Source organism: Dermacentor andersoni, chromosome 1 (assembly GCF_023375885.2).
Source record: "Dermacentor andersoni chromosome 1, qqDerAnde1_hic_scaffold, whole genome shotgun sequence".
NCBI lineage: Eukaryota > Metazoa > Arthropoda > Arachnida > Ixodida > Ixodidae > Dermacentor > Dermacentor andersoni.
The window spans coordinates 323128663-323150038 of record NC_092814.1 but is presented as its reverse complement, the minus strand read 5'-3'; the positions used below and the strand labels follow the sequence as shown (position 1 = coordinate 323150038).

Sequence of the window (21376 nt, the reverse complement as noted above, 5' to 3'; positions counted from 1 at the left end):
TGAATATTAATGCAAACAAAACGGTTGCTGTGTCAGTAACATGAAAACTCCACCCCTTAAAATTTTCTTACAGTTTCAGTGGTAATAATCTATCTACGGTTAGCAGCTACAAATACTTAGGCCTCGTAATTTCATCCCACCTTAGATGGAACGAACATATATCTCATATTACAAAAAAGGCAACGCGCCAACTTGGTTACTTGAGAAGGTTGCTACGACAGTCCACACAAGAAATCCGTCTTTTAGCGGGCAAAACGTATATTAGACCAATGCTTGAGTACGCCTTGGTAGTATGGGACCCATACACCCTGAAGAACATTACGCAATTGGAGAACATTCGAAGAAAATCTGCTAGATTCGTATTTAACTGTTGTAGCTGGTACGTATCTCCGACAGTTCTTATCAACAAAACGAACCTGGAAACATTATATTAAGGCGATATAGGGACCGACTGAAATACATGTATTTACTTTATCATGATATGCTGGGGATAGGTAAGGGTACGTATATTACTTTAGTTACCAGGCATGCAACATGATGTAATCATCCGGAAAAAAATAAAGGAATCTTCTTGCAGAACAACCATATTTAAAAAGATGTTTTTTCCTCTGACGATAGGTGAGTGGAATGCGCTCTCCGCCAGTACAGTAGAATGCCTGACCGTCCAGTCCTTCTGCAACATGCTGAATAGCATTCAGATGTGATATTATATATATGTGTATGTATATGTATATATAATTGTAATTTCTTTTTTTTTTCTTTTTGATTTACATTATACCCAAGTGCATTTTTTCACTTGCTTGTCATTATTTGTAGATTCTTGCTGCTCAACCAACCGAGCATCCGCGATGTCTTTCAGCATACCAGTATGAGTGCGACTCCTTGTTATTAATATCGTGTCGTTATCAATACGCTCTGTACAGCTTGTACGGTTCAGCGAATGTCCGTATTCCAAAATATATTGAAATGTTGTAAAGCTTTTTCGTTGGAATGCTCTGTATGGCTCATGGGGATCAGGGAATATGTCTATTGCAATGTATTGAATTCTTGTAATGATTTTTGCTGTTCATTTTTTTTTGTTCATCTGTATATCGCACTGTCCCCTCCTGCCCAAGGCCTAAGACTAAGGCTGGCAGTATCCTGTAAATAAAATAAATAAATAAAAAACATTATCATGCTTTTTATAATGCGTGTTTTCTTGTTTGGGTCTTGCTCCTAAATTCGAACTCATGAGCTAGTCATTTTTCCTCCGCATGCATTCTGCTAGCGTGAGAGTGGAATTATCAATGCACAAACCAATGCCGCTCAGAATTATCAACGCCGCGCTGTATTTCAACTGCCGCCCGAACCCACTGCCGTTTATCTCGGAACCAAGCACAATGCGAAGCTCTGTCATGGGCAGCACGAAAGGCGCGAAGCGAGCGATGTTTTTTACAAAGCACAGATGAGAGTGCTGTAATCGTGGAACATTTGGGCACAGAGAGTGCGCTATCACGTGGTATTTTTCTTAACTCCGCGGACTTTCATTTTTTCCGAATAAAAACGGCCACGCTAAGTCTATCTTATTGGAAGTGCCTGGGTTGGGCAATATTTATGGAGCTCCACAACTTTCCTATTGACGCCTGAACATTTCAAGCTATATTTAAAAATTTTATTAATTTATTTATTAATTATTAATTTATAGCTAATTACTCAAAAAAAGATGAGCAAAAGAATGGTACTGTAAGTTTAGATAAACGCAAACAACTTCCACGAGATTTCTGTTCTGAAGAACGCATAGGTTTTTTCAAAATCTTAGTCCAAGTTAGCTGGGACACCCTGTGTAAGAAAAATTAAATGCTGAGGTTTATGTGCTAAAACCACAATCTGATTATGAGGCATGCCGTAGTGGAGGACCCTATATTAATTTTGACCACCTGGGGTTCTTTACCATGCACCCAATGCATCGTACAAAGGTGTTTCTATATTTTGCCCCCATCGAAATGCGGCTGCTGTGGCCGGGATTTGGTCCCGCAGCCTCATGCTTAGCAGTGCAACGCCCCAGCCACTAAGCAACTACAGCGGGTGTTTTATGTATCGCACCATGCGTTGAGACTACTACGTCTTTTACTAAAACAAACCACAAGAGCATCCAAAATGAGCATGTTTCTAAAAGTAATGAAAGAGTGAATCTGCATCATGCTCAGTTAACAAATTCAGGGTGTATACGAAGTTGACATTTCCAAACTCCCTGAGTTTTTCAGGTTTTCCCTGAGTGCCTTTGCAATATTCCCTGAGTGATATGGAACTTTGTTTTATGTCAAGACGAGCTGACACCATGTCACCTGATGCTGTCACTCTCTAGTAAGCATGTTAAAAATCAAAAAATAAAAACTGACTTAATCCAGTTTGAATGGTAAAGAGTAGTGTTTATGTTATTCAAAAAGAAAACAAGGGAGGGGATAGTAATATGCACCGCAAATAAAATATCTTTAAAAAAATGGTAAAGCCCATTGCAAATTGAGTGGAACATCTTCAAATACGAATAAAAAGAGATGCATACAGAAGCAAATATTTTCAAATATGAGCTATTGATATCAACTGATAGCAAGCTGATTGGTATGAGACCCAAACTGTGTAACAAGTGAGATTCTTCCTGAGCAGCTGGAAAGTCAACCTCAACTGTCCTGACACACTCTCAGCCTGCACACAATGCCGCAATGTTGCACACAATGCCGCAGTGTTGCACTTCGCTGCTTTAAAGAGTTTATTTTGGTTTGGATGAGGGACACCTGCATCTCTACGCCAGCCACCCGCCGTGGTTGCTCAGTGGCTATAGTGTTGGGCTGCTGACGAGGTCGTGGGATCGAATCCCGGCCACAGCAGCCGCATTTTGATGGGGGCGAAATGCAAAAACGCTAGTGTACTTAGATTTAGGTGCACGTTAAAGAATCCCAGGTGGTCAAAATTTCCGGAGTCCTCCACTACGGTGCGCCTCATAATCAGAAAGTGGTTTCAGCCCGCAAAACCCCATAATTAAAATTCTGCGCCAGCCAACACTTGCTTTTTGAGCTCAAGCTCCTTCAAACAAGCGGCGGCACACAGCACCGAACAGCAAGAAGTTTAATAGCGACCGTTGAAGCAGCTTGGCCTAGCGTTGCTGCAGTGGTGGCTACGGCTGCTAGTGAATCTGCGTGCGTGCAAGAGCACCGATTCGAGGCGACGAGATAACCAAAATGGCAGTGGTGGTGGCCTTGATTAATGCCGTTTCAGACCTGTGGTCCCGGCAAAAAGTCAGGAAAATCAGACGTTGAAGGGTTATTGAGTCCGAAATTTTACGCATTCTTATTCATTGATTTTATACGGTGCGTGGTGGTGCCACGAAGCAGTCTGAATTATCGGGCATGTACCCGAAAATCGGGCGTCCGGAAATTTGGTCGTTGACTGCACACTGGCAACTCCTACAGCCGACTTCGAAAGATGATTCGTTATGATTCCTCTCTGTTACTTGAGCCAGAATTAGCGCAACTTTCATTCCCTTTCAATAAAATTGTGCTTCTATCAGGTAAAATTAGCTGCGAATTCCCCAAGTTTTTCTGGAGTATTTCCAGACTATTCAATATCCCTGAGAAATTCCAGTTTTTTCGGTTGGTAGACACCGTGAAATTATACCGTAATTACATGATTCTAATTTCTCATATCATTCTTTATTTAATTTGAAAATCCGTAGTGGGGTGGTCAACTTACAATCGAAACCAAACCATGCAACCACCAATAAAGGCTAGACAAATAAAATATCAGTAACGCTAAGGCATGGTTACAATTTTATGTTTGCTCTATGGCTCTAGCCGTAGCATTTGGCTATTCTGCATGCTTGTTCGGAAGGAACTTAAAAATTTTTAAGAACATTTACTGTGTGCACAGTGCTTACAGGAGTGTTGATAGTTGATGGAAGGGCGGACTCTGCTCATGCATTTCTCTTTGTCTCTTTGTTTGATGCATTTGACTTGACGGCTAGCCACGCTTTACTATCGTGCTTGTAACGGGGCAGCTGCAATCTCTTGATGTCAGCGTGATTAAGCACCTGCTCTGCCTTGAATATGAATGGCTGGCCTTGAATATGAGAAGACCGCGAACTTACACCAGGACTCTTTAAGGATGACTAATTGTCATTGATGATTGACAGGTCATTGCCAAGGAATATTGCTGGATCAAGTGGAAATTGCTGACAGTATGGTAAACGAAAGTGTTTTTTTCTTTGAGCTTCTATGTCATGACACTCCAGCAATACGTGCATGACAGTCAACATCTTTCCACATTTACCATACATAGGTGGGTCATCGCTGGTCAACAGGTGTGAGTGTGTGCTATATGTGTGCCCGATTCTTAGTTGACACATGGTCACCTCGGTTCATCGTGTTTTCATTATAGGTAGTCAATTCCCTATTTGTGGCTTAATAACATGAAGCTTATTAGATGTTTTAGCATCCCATGAGGGCTGCCAATAGCTTCTAAGCTTTTCGTACAAAAGGCTTCAAGTCTATAGTAGGGTCAGCTACAGAGTTGGTGGCTTTTGTTGCTACTGGTGTGGTGATATACAATACTCAGAGAGCCAGTGAATATAATGGTTCTTTGTATATTTGTGTTCCTGATATATTTAACCACTGACAGTATTGGGGGCGAGCTCCACCACTGGAAAAGCTGGCGCCACCATCGGCATGACGTGGCATGAGGGATCACGTGGGCACAGCGGCCGCGTCGGCTGCTTCGGAAGCGAGCTGAAAACAAAAGTTTGAAGTCCCACCTCCACCGCGGTTCTGATTAAATGGTGAGGCTTTACCGCCTTGGGTGTTTGCTTGACAACATTTGAAAGCACTATAATAGGTAGTGGTTGCCTTTGGAGGCGTGCAGCATGGTAGGCTACTGCTTGGTGCCGCATTGCCGGACGTACGCAACGGAGCCCAGCGTCAGCCTTATTCACACGTAGCTGCAGGAGAAGAAGCTGCGTGAAGCTTGGCTCACGAAACTTATAAACGACAGACAGCCATCGGCTACAACTCGGGTATGCAGCAAGCACAGGTGAGAGGAAGATTTCTGCTACGGCACCGGGGCTGCCATGTTCAGTGAGTAGCAGAAAACGCGCATTGAGACGCTCGCTCGCGCCCGCTGCCCGGCTAATGTCGTGACGGTTTGGTCTATGAATTTGTTGATGCTAGATACTGGCAAGTTCACTGGAATGGAAAGGGAGCGGTAAGAGGCACATTAAAAGAATGCATGGCATATGGTCATGTTTGTGTTATGGATAAATGCACTGGATTACGAAAAAGAAGCAGCGAGAAATTGCACGCTGAGAAGACCGATAAAAATAGAGTGCGACGCAACTTGAGAAATAATATTGAAACGTCCAAGAATTTAGAAGAAAAGAAAGATTGAATTGTCGCGACGGCACATCACAGTAGACGTCGAAGTCTCTATAACGAAATTATTTTTGAACAGTTCTGATAGCGTCCACGCAGCAATGGTTGCTAGTGTACTGTCAAATTCTCACATGCTGCGACCTAAAGCTCACGGCATGGTGCAAAAACGCGCTCACAGCGAAAGCAAACCATTGTGTGCGGACATGCATGCAGACGCGCAGTCAGTCGCCACGAACCCGTGCGATCGCTGCATTGAGGCTTCATTATATTATGCCCCATTTGTTTATACAGACAGCCCACTATAAGAACATATTTCACATAGTTTACTCTCAGTGTTTGCCTAGCTTTCATGCAAGAAGCCGGTTCTGGAGACTCCATCGCGGCGACCGCGCGCAGTGGCATTCACGTACTGTACGTATTCGGTAAAGAGATAGCATCTGTAAACGATTCTGTGCTTTCAGTTTGCACATTATTATATCGACAGTCAAAAACTTCCCTCCTTTTGAGGATACCTACATAAATGTCCAGGAGGGCTGCCACTTGGTGTTTTTATTGAGCGCCGTAAGCGAAACCTATGAGGAGCACACCGCGTGATCCCTCATACTACGCAAGGGAGGCACTTCCGACAGATGGCGACTCCGTAACTCCTCGCCCCCAATTGCATATGCTTCAGCAGTAAAGATACTTGTTGCTGGGTGCAGAACATCCAATTCAGAAAAGGATTGTCCAAGTGCTGCAAAGGACACGCCGGCCTGTGACCTTGACGCATCAGTGTATGCTCCAGGCACGAATACTTTGCCTGAAGTTCAAGAAAGTGAATTCGAATGTGTGCCTCTGGTGTGTGGCTTTCAGACCTTGGTAAACGATGTGTCACATTCCACCAGCTGCCACTGCTACAGCAATACCAGCTTTGCTGGAAGCATTAGACAATGTTCTAGAAGTGGGACACATATTTCTTCACTGAGCTTCCTCACATGCAGTGAGAAGGGCTCCTTGGCTGTGAGCCTATTGTAAAATAGCAAGTTACATGACGCACTGTTTACAGTTTTGTAACAAGAATGTTCAGGATTCGAATGTACTTTCAGATAATACGTGAAGCTGGAATGTGACCTCTGTAGACGAAGTTACCACTCGTTTGATTTTGATTGTATGTAGAGGCTTTCTACAGGGCTGCACCAGTTGCGATACGAATACCTAAACGGTGAACAGGGTTTAGGATTTTTAGTGCACTTCACGTTGCACAATCATGTATTATTCCGCAGCGGTTGCTTAGTAGCTATGGTGTTGAGCTGCTGAGCATGAGGTCACGGGGTCAAATCCCAGCCCCGGCAACTGCATTTCGATGGCGGCCAAATGCGTAAACACCTGTGTACTTAGATTTAGGTGCACGCTAAAGAACCCCAGGTGGTTCAAATTTCCGGAGTCCCCCACTACGGCATGCCTCATAATCAAATCGTGGTTTGGCACATAAAACCCCACAATGACGTATTATTATTTTTGAGTATGCAAGTGCTTTTCTGGGTGTTTATTTTAAACCCATTTTCATCTGCCCATATGGACAATTTGTTTATTCCAAGCTGCACTTGTCGTTCCAGATGGCAGTACTGCATGATTTGAAGCCTACCTGCACACCTTCAACATAAACAGAATAAAACATTGCGCGTAGAAAGACTGTATGCAGAGAATTCATTTTTACAATAAATAGCTTGCAACTAAGCATGCCGCCCTGCGGCACACTAGTCTCTTGGGTGAATGGCTTAGACAAAGCTCTGCCCACTCTTATGCAGAATGTGTGATTTGAGAGTTTACTTTCGGTTGTGTTGAGCATGTTGCCATGGATACCTATCACCAAAAGATCTCTCATAATTCCGAAGCGCCATGTCATATTGTAAGTTTTCCCTAGGTCTAGAAACACTGACAGACAGAACTGCTTACGAATAAGTGAACCCTCATTACTTCGAACACCACATTAACAAACTTCCCAGAAATCCCCTGCCGAGTTCTTACATTTTCAATGTAAAAATATTTCAGTACTACGAACTTTAGAATGCCTAACTTTTCAGAATAACAAACGCTATTCAGTTTCCTTGTCATGTTAACAACGCCTCAGTACTCTATCCATGTATCGGTAGTTAACGGTAGTTAACTTTACAATTAGTAAATTATTGGCTTGCTATAGTGGCATAGTGACAACGTAACCTCCTGCACAGTCAAGTAAAACTCGTTCAACAATGCGAAAAGCAGACAAACAGCCTGTTCTTGTGTAGACGAATCTGTAGAGGATGACATGAAAGAAAAGTAAATCAAAACTGTGCAGTGAAGTCAGCCAGTTGCATCCCTTTCTGTGAATCTTTTAAGTATAAACGGTTCTTGCACGTCCACAGCTAATCAACTGTGCAGAAACATCCATGCCTTACATGTTTCTACTAACAGTTTGTGACAAGTTTGTGATCACATTTATTAGTGTGTAAACCCATATAGCGATATCCTCTATGATTACTACAGTCGCTGACTGATTTTCCGGACTCCGAAAATTTGGAAATGTTTGATTATTCGGTCTGCTTGGTGGCACCGCCATTTTCCCCATAGACCATAATGTATAACAACTGCCGAAAGTTCAGACACTTTGCAACCTCGTCTCATTCTTCAGACACTCCTTGAGCCAACTCGATCGAGAGCACCATGCACCGACTCTGACCGGTGCATGGTTCGACTTGCCAAACGCCATTTTAGTTTTGAACGGAGCCTCCTTGCTGCCCCACAAAGTGGCGCTACTGCAAATCCCTGCTCATCATCATCGTTACTGCCTGGTTCGATAGAGTGGTTCTACAGCACTTCCGGTTTCAGCTTATGGTGTTTTTCACTGGTCGATTCAGAGCAGGATTTCTTGCTCAGCGGCAACGAATCCGAATTTCACTGGTTGATCTGGAGCGGGTTTGCGCGTTCCACTGGTCGTTTTGGATCAACTCGCTCCGCACCGGATCGCTCTCACTTGCTCCGCCGCCGAGGCGCGGATTCGGGCGGAAATACCTCACGTCATTTGCGTCTTCAAGTGAAATCGGTACCCGGTTGGTACGCACAACATTGTGTTGCTTCGCAAAATGGCTGCGTTCGGTGCTGCTGCACAGCTCGCGCTTAACGATGAGAGCTTGGACGACAGCGATTACGAGGTGACGCAGGTGCTGTACGAAGCCTTCTATGCACGTTGTCCATGCACAATCCATGTGGGCGCGACATGGAAGTGACGGACTCTGCGTCTACCGCCGTCAAATTACGCACGGGGGACGGCGAGTTTGGTTGCCGTGGAAACGTACAGAGCGGAAGCCGGGCATGGTTTCCGGAACCAGTTTGTGCGACGTGTACGCAGACTTCCTGTGTGATCCCCCGCGAAGCGCTTTTGCACTCCGCTGGCCGATTCGGATTTGTGAAACCCGAGCGCTTGCTCGAGGATTTCGGCGGCCGTTCCAGATCGACCAGTGAAAAATGCCATTAGTAAGCCATGTCAAGACAATCCAGCAGCTGATTTCTTTCTTCGCGCACGACGCTGTGAGTAGGCCACGTTTTTCATTTGTGCGACTGGTGTCGGCATGGTGGTGTTTGCTTTGTGTGCTGTGTTGAGGTTCCGGTGATCCAACGTGGCATCCGGAAACATCGCGATTCGATGGGAATAAAAGGTAAAAAAAAAAAGCTCTCGTGCTTTGATTTAGTTCATCATCATTTATAGAACTCTTAAACTTTGCAAGACTATTGCATAAGGGGGCATGCATATGCAAAATCTAACAAGCAATACTAACACCAATCGAAAGAAAAGGGCACAAATGTATAATAAGCATCTTTCCTAATGTTTCGAGTGTGTAAACATTCACTGCATCAATATCTATTGTTCAACAGCACTGCACAAATAAGCATGGTCAGGCATAGTAAGCACTCTATCAGGTAGCTGCGTCTATAGATGTATAAATGACAAAAGACATGAATGCTCATACTACATCATGCACAAAGAAAACCTTTTGCAGGAGTTGTCTCTTCTGGCAGATATCAGTGGGCCATAGGCAGCAGTAACTTTATTAGAAGGCATTGTGTGATACCACTTATGAAAGAATGAAGAGAGTGAAAAGGCTTTCAATACAGTACCTCATGCTACTCTAATAGGAGGAACAATGAGCAAAATAACTGGTGGTAGAGCACGTAAGTTAAACCATAAGTTCTTGAAAGACAGAAAATTCCAGGTGAGAGTTGGAGGTAAATTTCGCCCACCAACACCACAACACAGGCATACTACAAGAAGCACTACAGTCTATCGAGTACTACAGTCTATGGGAAAACTATCTTATACAGAAATCAAGAATGATGCAACGAGCTCTCGACAACATGGCAGACTTTCTTAGCCAGTCTTGCCTCTCATTTTCTGATAAGTCAGCTTACATTGACATCGGAAATAAGACCAGAATCAAGAACTACCCCAGATTGCACATTGTGATTCACATAGCTGGACAAATATATCCGCAAGTCAACAGCCCCAAATCCTCGGCTAGTGTAAGAACAAGATGGCAGAGCCACCACATGGGCGAAACAATTATGCCATGCCTGGACACAAATTCTACACCTAGTGAAAAGAGTAATCTTAAAATCGTGGGGGATGGAACGGATACTATGGAAAATTGCAGATGCTGTACTTGTGTCCAAGGTATTGTACGGTATGAATTACCAGCAGCAGACAAAAAAAGAGAACTCATCGAACACAGGCATCGGGTACTGAAAGGGCTTTCCAACTTTACTGTGCTTGAAGACCTCTACGAGAAAGAGCAAACGAACAAGCACCTAGACAGAGTAGAGTTGCATTCTGCGGCCCAAATTCTTTGCCTCAAAAGCTTTGAACCTGGTTGGAAAATACTTTGCCAGCTAGCATGTGAGTTGCAAAGACTGCCAGTCTCTTCAAAAACACAACCTCAGGAGCACCTGAACTTGAAAGAGAACAAGCCCATACCGTGCACTATGGGGGCAAACAATTAGGCCAGGAGACTATATGCGACTGCCAAACACCGAGGAAGTTGCTAATCATAAAGACACAAAATAACATCAGGCACATATAGCACACTGATGTGACAATAACAGTGTAACAGTAGTATGACACTACATAAAATTAAATAGCATACAACCAGAAAAGCTGAATTGAGAGCAATCAAAGCAGCACTTGCAGTGCAAATTTGCAGACTACAACATCCTGCATGCCTGCATCGATTCACCAGATACTGTCAGGGCCTATACATCACACAAGATTGTCAGGAAAATCTGGAGATTGACACGCGATTTGCAAGCACATGGCCAAGAAATTGAATTCTACGATACATAGCCATGCAGATATTCCATGACATACGTGGGCTCATGAGCTCAACATAAGAAATGAAAACTGGACGAGTTGGCATGGATTCATTATTAACTACAGCGAAAAAAAATAGACAACGGACAAGATCAAAGCACTCTGTGCGTTCACTTTGTTCTTGTCTATTGTCTTTCTGTTGCGCTGTAATTAATTAATTCATGAGGCTGCACAGGAGAAAAATGCCCCCACCCAAGGCCCCGTTTTCACATCCAAATCTATGTGCACACACACGCACACACATTCACACACCCATAAATGTTGCACGGGCACATAGCATGAAGCAGTATCAACAGGATGGCACTAGAGAGGGATGAGGGCTAACTTTCAACTAAGATTTGTTGTGAAAATGAGGCAATTTGTACAGTTTACCAGAAAAAATAAAACGGCAAGAAGGCCAGGTAAAAATTGGTGCTTGATGCAACCAAACATAAATAAATATATTACAGAAAGAAAACACAGGTAAAAATTCCAAGTGCAGGAAAAAAACCAATCACTACAATCACAATCATGCATGCCAGCACCTTTCAAGAAACACTGTTCTTTTTCCAATAGACAGACTGACAGCTTGCTTATGCAAGCACAATCTTTCAGATCCATGCCATTAGAAAAAAGAACACGTTTCTTGGAAGGTAGTCGCATGCGCACTTGGTGATCACAATGTTTTTTTTTCTGTGGACTTGTATACTTCTATGTATTTTCTCTCATTCCTGTTTTTGATTGTTTGGTTTCATCAAGCACTGGTTTTTACAGGCTTTCTTGCTGTACTACTTTCTGGTAACCTTAATAGATCACTGCATTTTCACAATCAACCTTTTAATTAGAAGTTAGCACGCCCTGTTCTTACTGCTTCACACTATACACTCTTGTAACATTGCCCAAATAAAAGATTTTAAAGGGTACATAGAAGTACCGTAAGGGCCATTAATGCCACTTGTTGCAGTCTAAAAAAATAAAGACTAGCCTGACTGCAAATGGCACAAGAGAATAAATAGGACAAACAAGAAAACCGAGATCATTTAACAACAGAGTACTTAATGTACACGGTGAGTAAATGTTGGCTGACAAGCAATAAACTGAACACACACAAAAAGGAGAAGCAAAAATTAATGTGTGTTTCCTGACAGGAGATGCATCCATCTCTAACGGATGCCATGCTGGCAAGATTCTCCCGTTTTTAGATCTATAGCTTCCATAATTTCTCTAGGCAGCCAATCTGCACAGAATGCTAGCTTCTTCCTTTACAATGCACGCTCAGATGTTGAGGGTGCATTGTAGAGGAAGAAGCTAGCATTCCGTGCAGATCGGCTGCTTAGAGAAATTATGGAAGCTGTATGTGTAAAGACACTGGGAGAATCTTGTGTCAGCATGGAGTCTGTTACACTTTCAGAGATGGATGCATTTCCTGTTGGGATTTGTATGAACACACATCAGTTCTTGCTGCTCCATTTTGTGTAACTTCGGTTCATTGCTTGTCAACCAGCATTTACTCGGCATGTTCAATAAAATTTCATTTGTTAGTGCGCTTTATGATCATCTTGGTCTCTAGCAGAAAGGTGTTCATTCTTTTTACAGCATAACTGTATATGCCTAGGCGAAACACTCGTGGTCCGACCTAAGAAACCATACTGTGGGGTATGAGCCACTGCGTTCGTTTTATGTGACGGACGAACAAATTTCTCATTGGCTAGACATAGAAATGCTTGCACATTTAAAACATATACATTTATTTATGTATTATTGCAGGGAAAGGACACAGAGAGGGACAGGGTTAAGACAAGATCATGAAGACATAATTATCTTGCAGCATAGGTGTGGCGGGCCATTGGCTACACCGATAGTGACGTCGTTTCTCTCTCGCAGCAGAGTGTGCGTGCAGCAGTCTCTCACCGACTTCGCAATAGGTTCAAAAATGTGTCCCTGTATTTAATTAAATAAAATGTGTGGCACCGGTGTGTCACTTGGTAACTACAGTGCATAACCGAGTCAAAATACTATGATTAGCACATTACGAAACACAAATGCGTAACATAATTCAGAGACTTTGATGAACCTACTAAAATAAGTAAACAAATTAATAAATAAGTAAATAAATAAATAAATGATTGATTGGCTGATTGGATTAACACAATTAATCACTCATTGCACCCTCCATAATGAAGCGTGATGTGTGGCATTTCAAATAAACGATGTGATAAACCCAAGGCAAACGGGTGCGAAACCTCATAAGAAATACAGACGTAACTAATAATTGAGAAAGACTTTAAAAGCCGTCGGAATTAACCAAGTGATAAGCAGTGGAGCCACACATTTCAGCTTCGCCGGTTTACCATCTGTACGGGGTGCATGGGGGGTCATTTTTTCTGTTTTGCTTGTTCAGTATTGTATAATGTTGTGCCCTTCTTCCTCTGTAACTACTTTTTTATTCCCCCTCGCCTAATACTCCAACCTTGCGCCCTTGCCAGGTATAGAAATAAATAAATACATAAGCACATGTCATTCATTCATCTGAATACACCTCGCACAATCCCTCCCTCAAAAGAACGCCACTGTGTTGATGTCTTGCAGTGTGCATCTACATAAACTGCCGTTTGCATTTTGGTATACGCGTAGTGCACGGCGATGGACGCGCCACCGGCGGCGGCCTTGCGCAGAACACACGGGAGAGGAGCCAGCCGCGCGCTTTAGTTGGTGGTGTCGTTGATATTGCTTCCCTGTCTTATTCACGTTTTCAGAGGAAAATAGGCAACACCCTTCGCACGTGTGGGGTGGCCAAAGCTTCAAGAAATGTCTGAGAAGAATTGTTGCCGGTTGGGGGGCTCAAATACTGGCAAAAACGTGCCGGCGATACGGTTCTAATCATTCCCCGCAAAGAGCCTCATCAGCAGGAGCAACGGTAGCAATGGATCGTCGCTTCGGTGGGAAATTTCTTGTTCTCATCCTTTCCTTTTTCGTGTCTGTGTTTTTTTCCACTCGATCATAGTTAGACGCGCAAGCGATGAAGTTCGTCTGCTGTGCAGCATGCGGTTTAAAGGCATTTCGCTAAAGTTTGGAGTGTCGTTTGCGGCTTATATAGTTTTCCGCTTCTTAAACGCGTTGCGTTAGCTAGGCAGCATGACTGCATGAACGCATTGTGTTGTATGTTAAAGCTACTGAAGTTTGCAAGAACTGAAATTGTTGGTTTTAAGTGGCCCGGTAAATCTTCGTACCAGCTGTTGCGCACTTCATGTTTTTGCTTCTATTTTATGAATGGCTTCGTGCATGTTTAACTGTTGCTAGTTGCTTCATGTGTAACTCTTGGTGACTTTACACTGCCTCGTTTGTAAAGGGTCTAAATCACGCTATGTCTTATTGGAACGATACCAAGCAAGTGCTTCTTTAACAGCTCGATTCTTTTCGCCCCAGGGCATCTTAGATATTGTGGTTTTTCGGAAAATGTGTTCAGAAAATGGGTAGTTCGGGGCGAGAATTGCTAATAGTTGCTGCATATAGTATTTTTGTTCAATTTTTCGCTGAAAAGTTCGCGTCATGTTTGGGAAGTCATCACACCTCGATGCTGTCTGAGCAGACTTAACACGTCAAGTGATTTGTTCGTTTCACAACGTAGTCCCTTCTTGCATGTGAATTACCGTATTTACTCGCATAATGATCGCACTTTTTTGTCAGAAAAAATTGACGCAAATTCAGGGGTGCGATCATTACGCGGGTTAAATTTCCCGCGAAAAAAAATTTTTTTTTTCGTCCCCCGTTTGCTGCGGGATGCGGGTGCGGGACACCAAAACAAAAATGGCGGCCGGCTGAGCAAGCCGAAAGCGCCGAACGCGATATTTTTTTTCTTCTCGTGAGTACATTACATGCATTGAAACAGTTTTTTCCGTATCAGTAATGAATAATATCGTTAATATCGGTAAGTTTGCGGCAATAACGTAGCCATGTCCACTTTGAGGGGGCAGAAACAGATGGGCGCGCTTAGCTGCCAGTGACATAGAAACACATGGCGGGCATGCTGCGGAAACTGCGGCATCTGTCTTCACTACTATCCTAATACCGCACGTTTGCGCTAAGGGTGGGTGAATATTTTAGCTGTGTTACAAGCGTTGGCGTATGAATAAGGTACACTTTTAACGTATCAGTGTAAACGTGGCTACTATCGTTGCCGCTTGCGATTTGCTGCTTGCCCACGAGTGCAGATGAGAAGAATCGAAAGGCGCCTTTTTTATTATTGACCACAACCATTATAAAGCCTACACATAATAAAGGAAAGTTTGGTTGTGCCTCTTTTTGTCATGGAAGTGCGGAAAGTGATGAAAGTAATGAAATGAGGCATCTACTTAAGAGTGTTTGGTGCGTGCAGACCGCCTGGTTCGTCTTGAATAGTCGTTCGCGTAGCATTAAACAGATGGTAAGCGCAATCATTATTAGCTAGACTTCGCACACGACATATCGCTGCGGCGAGTTCGGGGTGCGATCATTACGCGGGAAATAAATAAAATCGAATTTTGACGACAAAATTCAGGGGTGCGATCATTACGCGAGTGCGATCATTATGCGAGTAAATACGGTATGTACTCAACTGAATTCTTTCTTAATATGCTTACGCTGCAGAGGACTAAACCCGGCCTTGCCGCCAGCGCTCATATACTTTGACTGGCGTTGCTCTGCCTTTAAATATATCATGTGGCACTTCTCTCTAGTAATATAAAAAAGGACTGATAAGTAAGTCAGACTTTAGCTTTGTACATTTCCAAGCAGCTCCCTTACGGAATTTAAAATCGCAAAAACTGCAGCGGGAAAGGCAGTTCATCGGCGCATGCAGCAGAATTGCATTGGCGGTACAGCACTAACACGTGCTTTTATTAACCCGTGCGTTTGGTGACTTCGTTGACTAATGTACACCTTTCCATCAATAAATTCGCAATTCCTCTTCTTGAGCCGACTTTGACTGCACTTATTCGGCGATGTCACATGTATTCATCGGCAGAAAAATCGCAAGGGCATATGCCGACATCGCACGTGTGAATTTGTTTGATATAAGTCTGCACTGACGGGTGCTTACTACTGAGGTACAGAAGCAGCATTACGGCAAGAGTAGAATAAAAAAAAAACAATCGAGACATCATATTACTCAAAAAAATATATCGGCTAGTTAACATGAGCTCCACTTCATGTAAATGGGTTTCATGGCGTTTGTTGGCGGGGCACACCTGGCACGTATGTGGACCATAAGTTGCCCCAAACACTGGTAACATTGTGTTTATACCCGCTCCCACAGAGGTCAGCATGTTCTCTACAGCTGTCATCGCAGAAGAAGCAGTCTGGCACCCGAACAAAGGAGAAATCGCAGCCGCGAACTTCAGCCATCCTTGCTGCAAATGGTTGTCGTCTGCTACTGCTCCCGTGCGTACTGTTGGAAGCACCCGCTAGGTGTCTATCAGTGGCACCTCTATAGGCGGTGCACTAGGCGTATAGTTTGTGAACAGTGTAGTGCATAAACATTACATGATGTTAAGGTTGTGACCTATGCGGCACATAAGCAAACCTTGCAAAAGATGGCATGTTGGATTGTTGAAAATAAAACCAATTGTATAATATTGCAGCTACTTTAACAGCATTGAATTGGCCACTTGACAAAAACTTCACTTCGCATAGATTCCAACACATGCACTGAATGTGCAGTTTTTTTTTTTTTTGTTTTTTTTTTGCTTAATAATGGGGTCATTACTGCGTGGCCACATCTTGTAGATTTGAAAACAAAGTTCAATAAATTGCTTTGGTCCAACATATTTTTAAGAAATGTGTACATCACTGCGACCGCAACACCAGAACATGATACAAACATGCAGACTATAGCATGTGGACAAATGCTCAGGAGAAACTCCAGATCGTTTGCATCCTGGTACTAATGAAGGTGAACAGTTTCATTCCATGGCTGTTGATGAGAGGAAGGAATAAAACTTGTGTTCATGGAACAAAATCGCATTGATAAGCTTGGAGATATAATCATAGCTTAACACTTTCGAAATGATTACGGCGAAGGCACCAAATAAAACGATGGACGAAGGAAGATGACACGGGACAACCGTGAAGTCGTAATCATGTATAACCAACTCGCCCACCAGCACGTGCTCAGTGACTTTCGAAATGAATAATTATAGCTCACTATCGACATTGAAGCAGCCTTTTGAAAGCAAGAAAAGGAATAAGTTTTTTCAGCATTGAGCATTGAATTGCAGGCAATTCAAGCGGGCATAAAATTCTGCATATTGAATCTGTTTAGGAATACCAGATAGAAAGAAACATTGAGGCTTTCATTTGTACTTTGGCTGAACAATATAGTTTGAAATGACACCCATTAGCATGTCGTAACAAAGTTGATCTAATACATGTTAAATGCATGACTACAATCTTAGGCAAAGTTACACCCTTTGGGGTGTATCTCTGCCACACAACAATAATCGTCATCTGCCTTGCTTGCGTTTCCTTTCTTGAAAACGCCGCACCCGCTACTTTCCTGTCGGGAATGCTATGTCATGCTGATAATGCGCATGCCGTTCGTTACTGGGAAGTACCGGGCTCGCCACATTAAAGAAAGAAAATGCGGACAAGACAGATGGCGATTATTGTTGTGTGGCAAAAGGGTGTAGTTTTGTTTAAGAGTGTAGCTTAAGAAATCTGGATGAGTGCTATAGTTTACAGTGAAGGAACTATAACATCTAATAATATAATAATAATATTTATTTTCACAAAACAAGCTAACCATGAGCAGCGTGCGAGGCAGAGCAGAAAGGTGAAAAACCCTACGGCAACTGCGCTTGCCGTGGGCCTACGTTCCAGCATTATAGATAGCGCGTATTGATACGGTCTTCTTGTGAGAAGTTCACAGTATACTACCAGTGCGAGACACAGGAAAACAAAGTGGACGAGAAGCATGTTTTTTAGAATGCTATGATACCACGTACAGTTTCTACAGAAGTGATGGTACCTGCTCAAAAAATTTTATGCACCGGCTTTTGCGCCTTTATAAATATTCAGAGAAGGACTCCTATTAAAAAAATTAAATTATGGGGTTTTACGTGCCAAAACCACTTTCTGATTATGAGGCACGCCGTAGTGGAGGACTCCGGAAATTTCGACCACCTGGGGTTCTTTAACGTGCACCTAAATCTAAGTACACGGGTGTTTTCGCATTTCGCCCCCATCGAAATGCGGCCGCCGTGGCCGGGATTCGATCCCGCGACCTCGTGCTCAGCAGCCCAACACCATAGCCACTGAGCAACCACGGCGGTTAAGGACTCCTATATATATATATATACACACACACACACACACACAGCACATGCATTACAATGAACGAACTAGACTAGTGCTATGGCTGAATTTCACAACACGATTTCAATTCCACGTTCAGTAATCACACAGATAATTTGCGGCTTCGTTCAGGGGCAGATGTGGCTTTTGATTTGGTGCTTGTTGTTGCATTTGGTGCAAGAAGCTTAGGAGTAGGTACCGTATATATGCAATCACGAGCAATATACACGCATCATTTCTCCAGAAACTGACGCCGAGCATGGGTAGCGCGAGGATCTCGTTGGGCTGACACAACGACTTTGTGGCAGTCGAATTCCGAATACTGCATATGCGGTGAGGGTAGCTATCTGAACCTGTTGATAGGTCATCTTGTAGATTGTTGTAGTGCAGGCTGAACAAAACAGTCATAGAAGGCAGATGAGACACTACAATGCTGAACCAGCTGTGAACAGCTGTTTACGTGCACCGTGTCTCATCGCACTGAACTTCAGCAACTGCCGTTGCGCACTCCAAAACAAATCTTACCTTCAACACGTTTTTAAATTACAAAACACGCATATTACTTGCTCCTAATAAAGAAAAGTAAACAATATTATAATTTAAACATTTTATTCATTACACTGAAAGAATTATGCAGCGTGTGCCACGAAACCTGGCAGTAAGCAACCCTGGGTGTCGCACCAGTCGTATTGTTGAAATCACAACCATGTGAAATGGGCGCTCTAAAAATCACATTGTGACACTTGCAACTGCACTGATTTTCGTCGTTCCAGTCGCAGCATGTGAAACAGCCCTCAGATGAAGGCGTGCGCTGCGGGTGTGTTGCAAAGGAAGTTGTGAGGCCTTTGCCGCTGCGATTTCAGTCACGAAATGACGAGAACTGCAGCTTCCGCACTGCTTTTGAGCAGAATAGAAACAGGATTTGTTCAATCACTCAGTAAATAAAAGCAAGTTGATGTAGTAAGCATTTGTTTATTGTGTCCTGGATACCCTTGATAAATGGACACTCGCTTAATTGGGACATTCTTTTCTCGGTCTGGTGAAATCCAGATTAACAAGGTTTTACTGCAATTTCCAGAAAGGCACAGGATCCTTTGGAGCACAGTGTGGTGACAGCCACACTGTGAGTTGAGGCCTCGCAGTTCCCATTTACGCAACAAAAAGTGATCATGTTACGCACCAACAAGTAGGCATACGATAAGCTACTATGGTTTAAACCGTCAGCCATTAGGCTCTATGGACGCTGGGTCAGGAATTCATTGCAACAAAATTTTAACCAGTACTAGTGTGTTTTAAGTGGGAGTGTACTAATGATGTTTTACGGTATTTCATTCTTGTGTCCATGGCCTCATGGAAACCAGTGTGCAGGCACATGCTCTCACTTTCAGAAGCAAATTATTTCTATGCGACGTAATACACGCCAATCGTGTCAAACTGCTTGTTAGCACGACAGCAGCATGCATGCGTCTATGGCCTAAAGGGCAGAGCATCAGGCTACAGTGCTGGGAACCTGGTTCAAAGCCTACCATTGGAAACAATTAATTTTTTTTAATCGAATACTTATAACAAGGCAGACAGGCACCTACCTACCAACATACCACAAAGTGCCGATGTGTGGCAAAGAATGCGTTCCATTAATTACATTTTGGCAAATTGCATTAAATGAAGAGCCATAGTTACTGAATATGGCACCAGGATGTGCTTTATAATTATGCCAACATGTTAATTTGAGATGTGAAAACGTCGGTGCCCATGTTAAGCAAGTGAATGCAATATATTTCAATAAATAAGAATGATAAATACCATCCAGACCTCCAGTGAAGCTGCTTGTGGTTGCTGCAGATCCTGACGTACTGCATCTGACATCAGGCATGACCATGCTGGAGTCAACCACATATGGCACATGGGTCATGTTGAAGTTGCTATTGTAGCCCTGTGTTGATTGGAACGCAAATGGTTGCAGAGTGGTGCCGTATGTCCAAAAGTACTGCACATAAAAGAGAAAAAGAGGTGCAAATGCTGGTGACATTCTGGCATCTCTTAATACCATCTTTATGGGCTTTCACTCGTTACTAGGGGTGCACAAATATCCCAAAAGTTCAAATATTATCAAATACTATATCTTTAATATAAGTATTCCGATTCGAAAAATAGATACTTAGAAATTCTCAAATATTAGGTTTCATACGAATATTCGAACCAAATCAAATATATTGCTGGCTGAGTGGGAGCAAACATGGTTCTTCACATTTGTTTCTATCTAATCTAGGAATGTTCGGGTGATTTTATGGCTTTAGTGAAATACCGCTTGTAAACCACACCTAACCACTGAATACCTGAACTGTGCGGTAAAACCAGCCTCTCAGTAGCAATGGTTTCCGGACAGCACAGGTGAACAATTATTTTTTCTTGCTTTTTTTTTTTTTTGCAGCGCCACTTCCCATTCTGAGCTTATTGCTTGACAGCAAATGCGATGAGTGATGACTGGCACAGGGTCAAATGACTCCAAGTTTACAGGCATTTGATGTGGCATAATTAAGGCACAGGCTGGAGAGGACAGCCAATGGTAATTACTAAATTTTCTAACATGAGCCAAATATACCATGTTTTAGTATAACGGCTCACAAGTCTAGTTTTTTAACGCTGACAATGCAACTGCAAAGTTTCAACGTAACTAGTTAATCCAACTAGCTAATAAATGCATGTGCACATCATTATTCAATATTCAAAGCTAAGTATTTGCATTCAATTCGTATTTAAAAATTTTAATATTTACACACCCATACTCATTACACAAGCTGCTGGTGTCGCCAATGCACCACAAAAGAGGCAAAAGCTTGCTACATTTATGAAGATTGTACTTATGTTTGCATAACTATTAGGAGTATGCAAATACCGTAGACATTCTTCAATTCGGCTCTATTTAATGAATTTTTTTCAGCTAATCTGATTCCAACAGACAGTTCCGGCGAGCATCTATGGGCCAGAATGTTCTTTCTATTGCAAAATTAGCCCTTGCCAGATAAAGTAAACTTGGTTGGTCATCGTGTGTGCACAAGACCTAAGTGGTGACCACAATGGTGGCCCCCAATTAAAGGGCCCCTGAAACAGTTCGGACAAATTTTGTAGATGTGTAGGGTACAGATAAAGTTAATAATTCGCACCACAATTTCTGTGAAACATCTCATATTAAGAAAGCTAGGGATGATTACAAGTTTCCCTCCTCCATAGCCATGCATTTTCTCCTAAACTCGTTCGCCGAGTGATCGGGGCTAAGCTCCGCCTTCACAGG

General features: G+C 42.9%; 1 protein-coding gene across 2 annotated transcripts in view; it reads right to left on the bottom strand.

The window, feature by feature from the left end:
- Positions 1 to 21376, bottom strand: part of LOC126516903 (UDP-N-acetylglucosamine transferase subunit ALG13-like) — a 120283-nt gene that overhangs the window by 7249 nt on the left and 91658 nt on the right. Inside the window, exon 20 of one of the 2 annotated variants that reach the window (XM_050166989.3) lies at positions 19888 to 20071. In XM_050166989.3, coding sequence (XP_050022946.2) covers positions 19888 to 20071 — 184 coding nt within the window. The remainder of the gene's footprint in view (positions 1 to 19887; positions 20072 to 21376) is intronic. The other variant, XM_055063979.2, reaches the window with a different exon arrangement.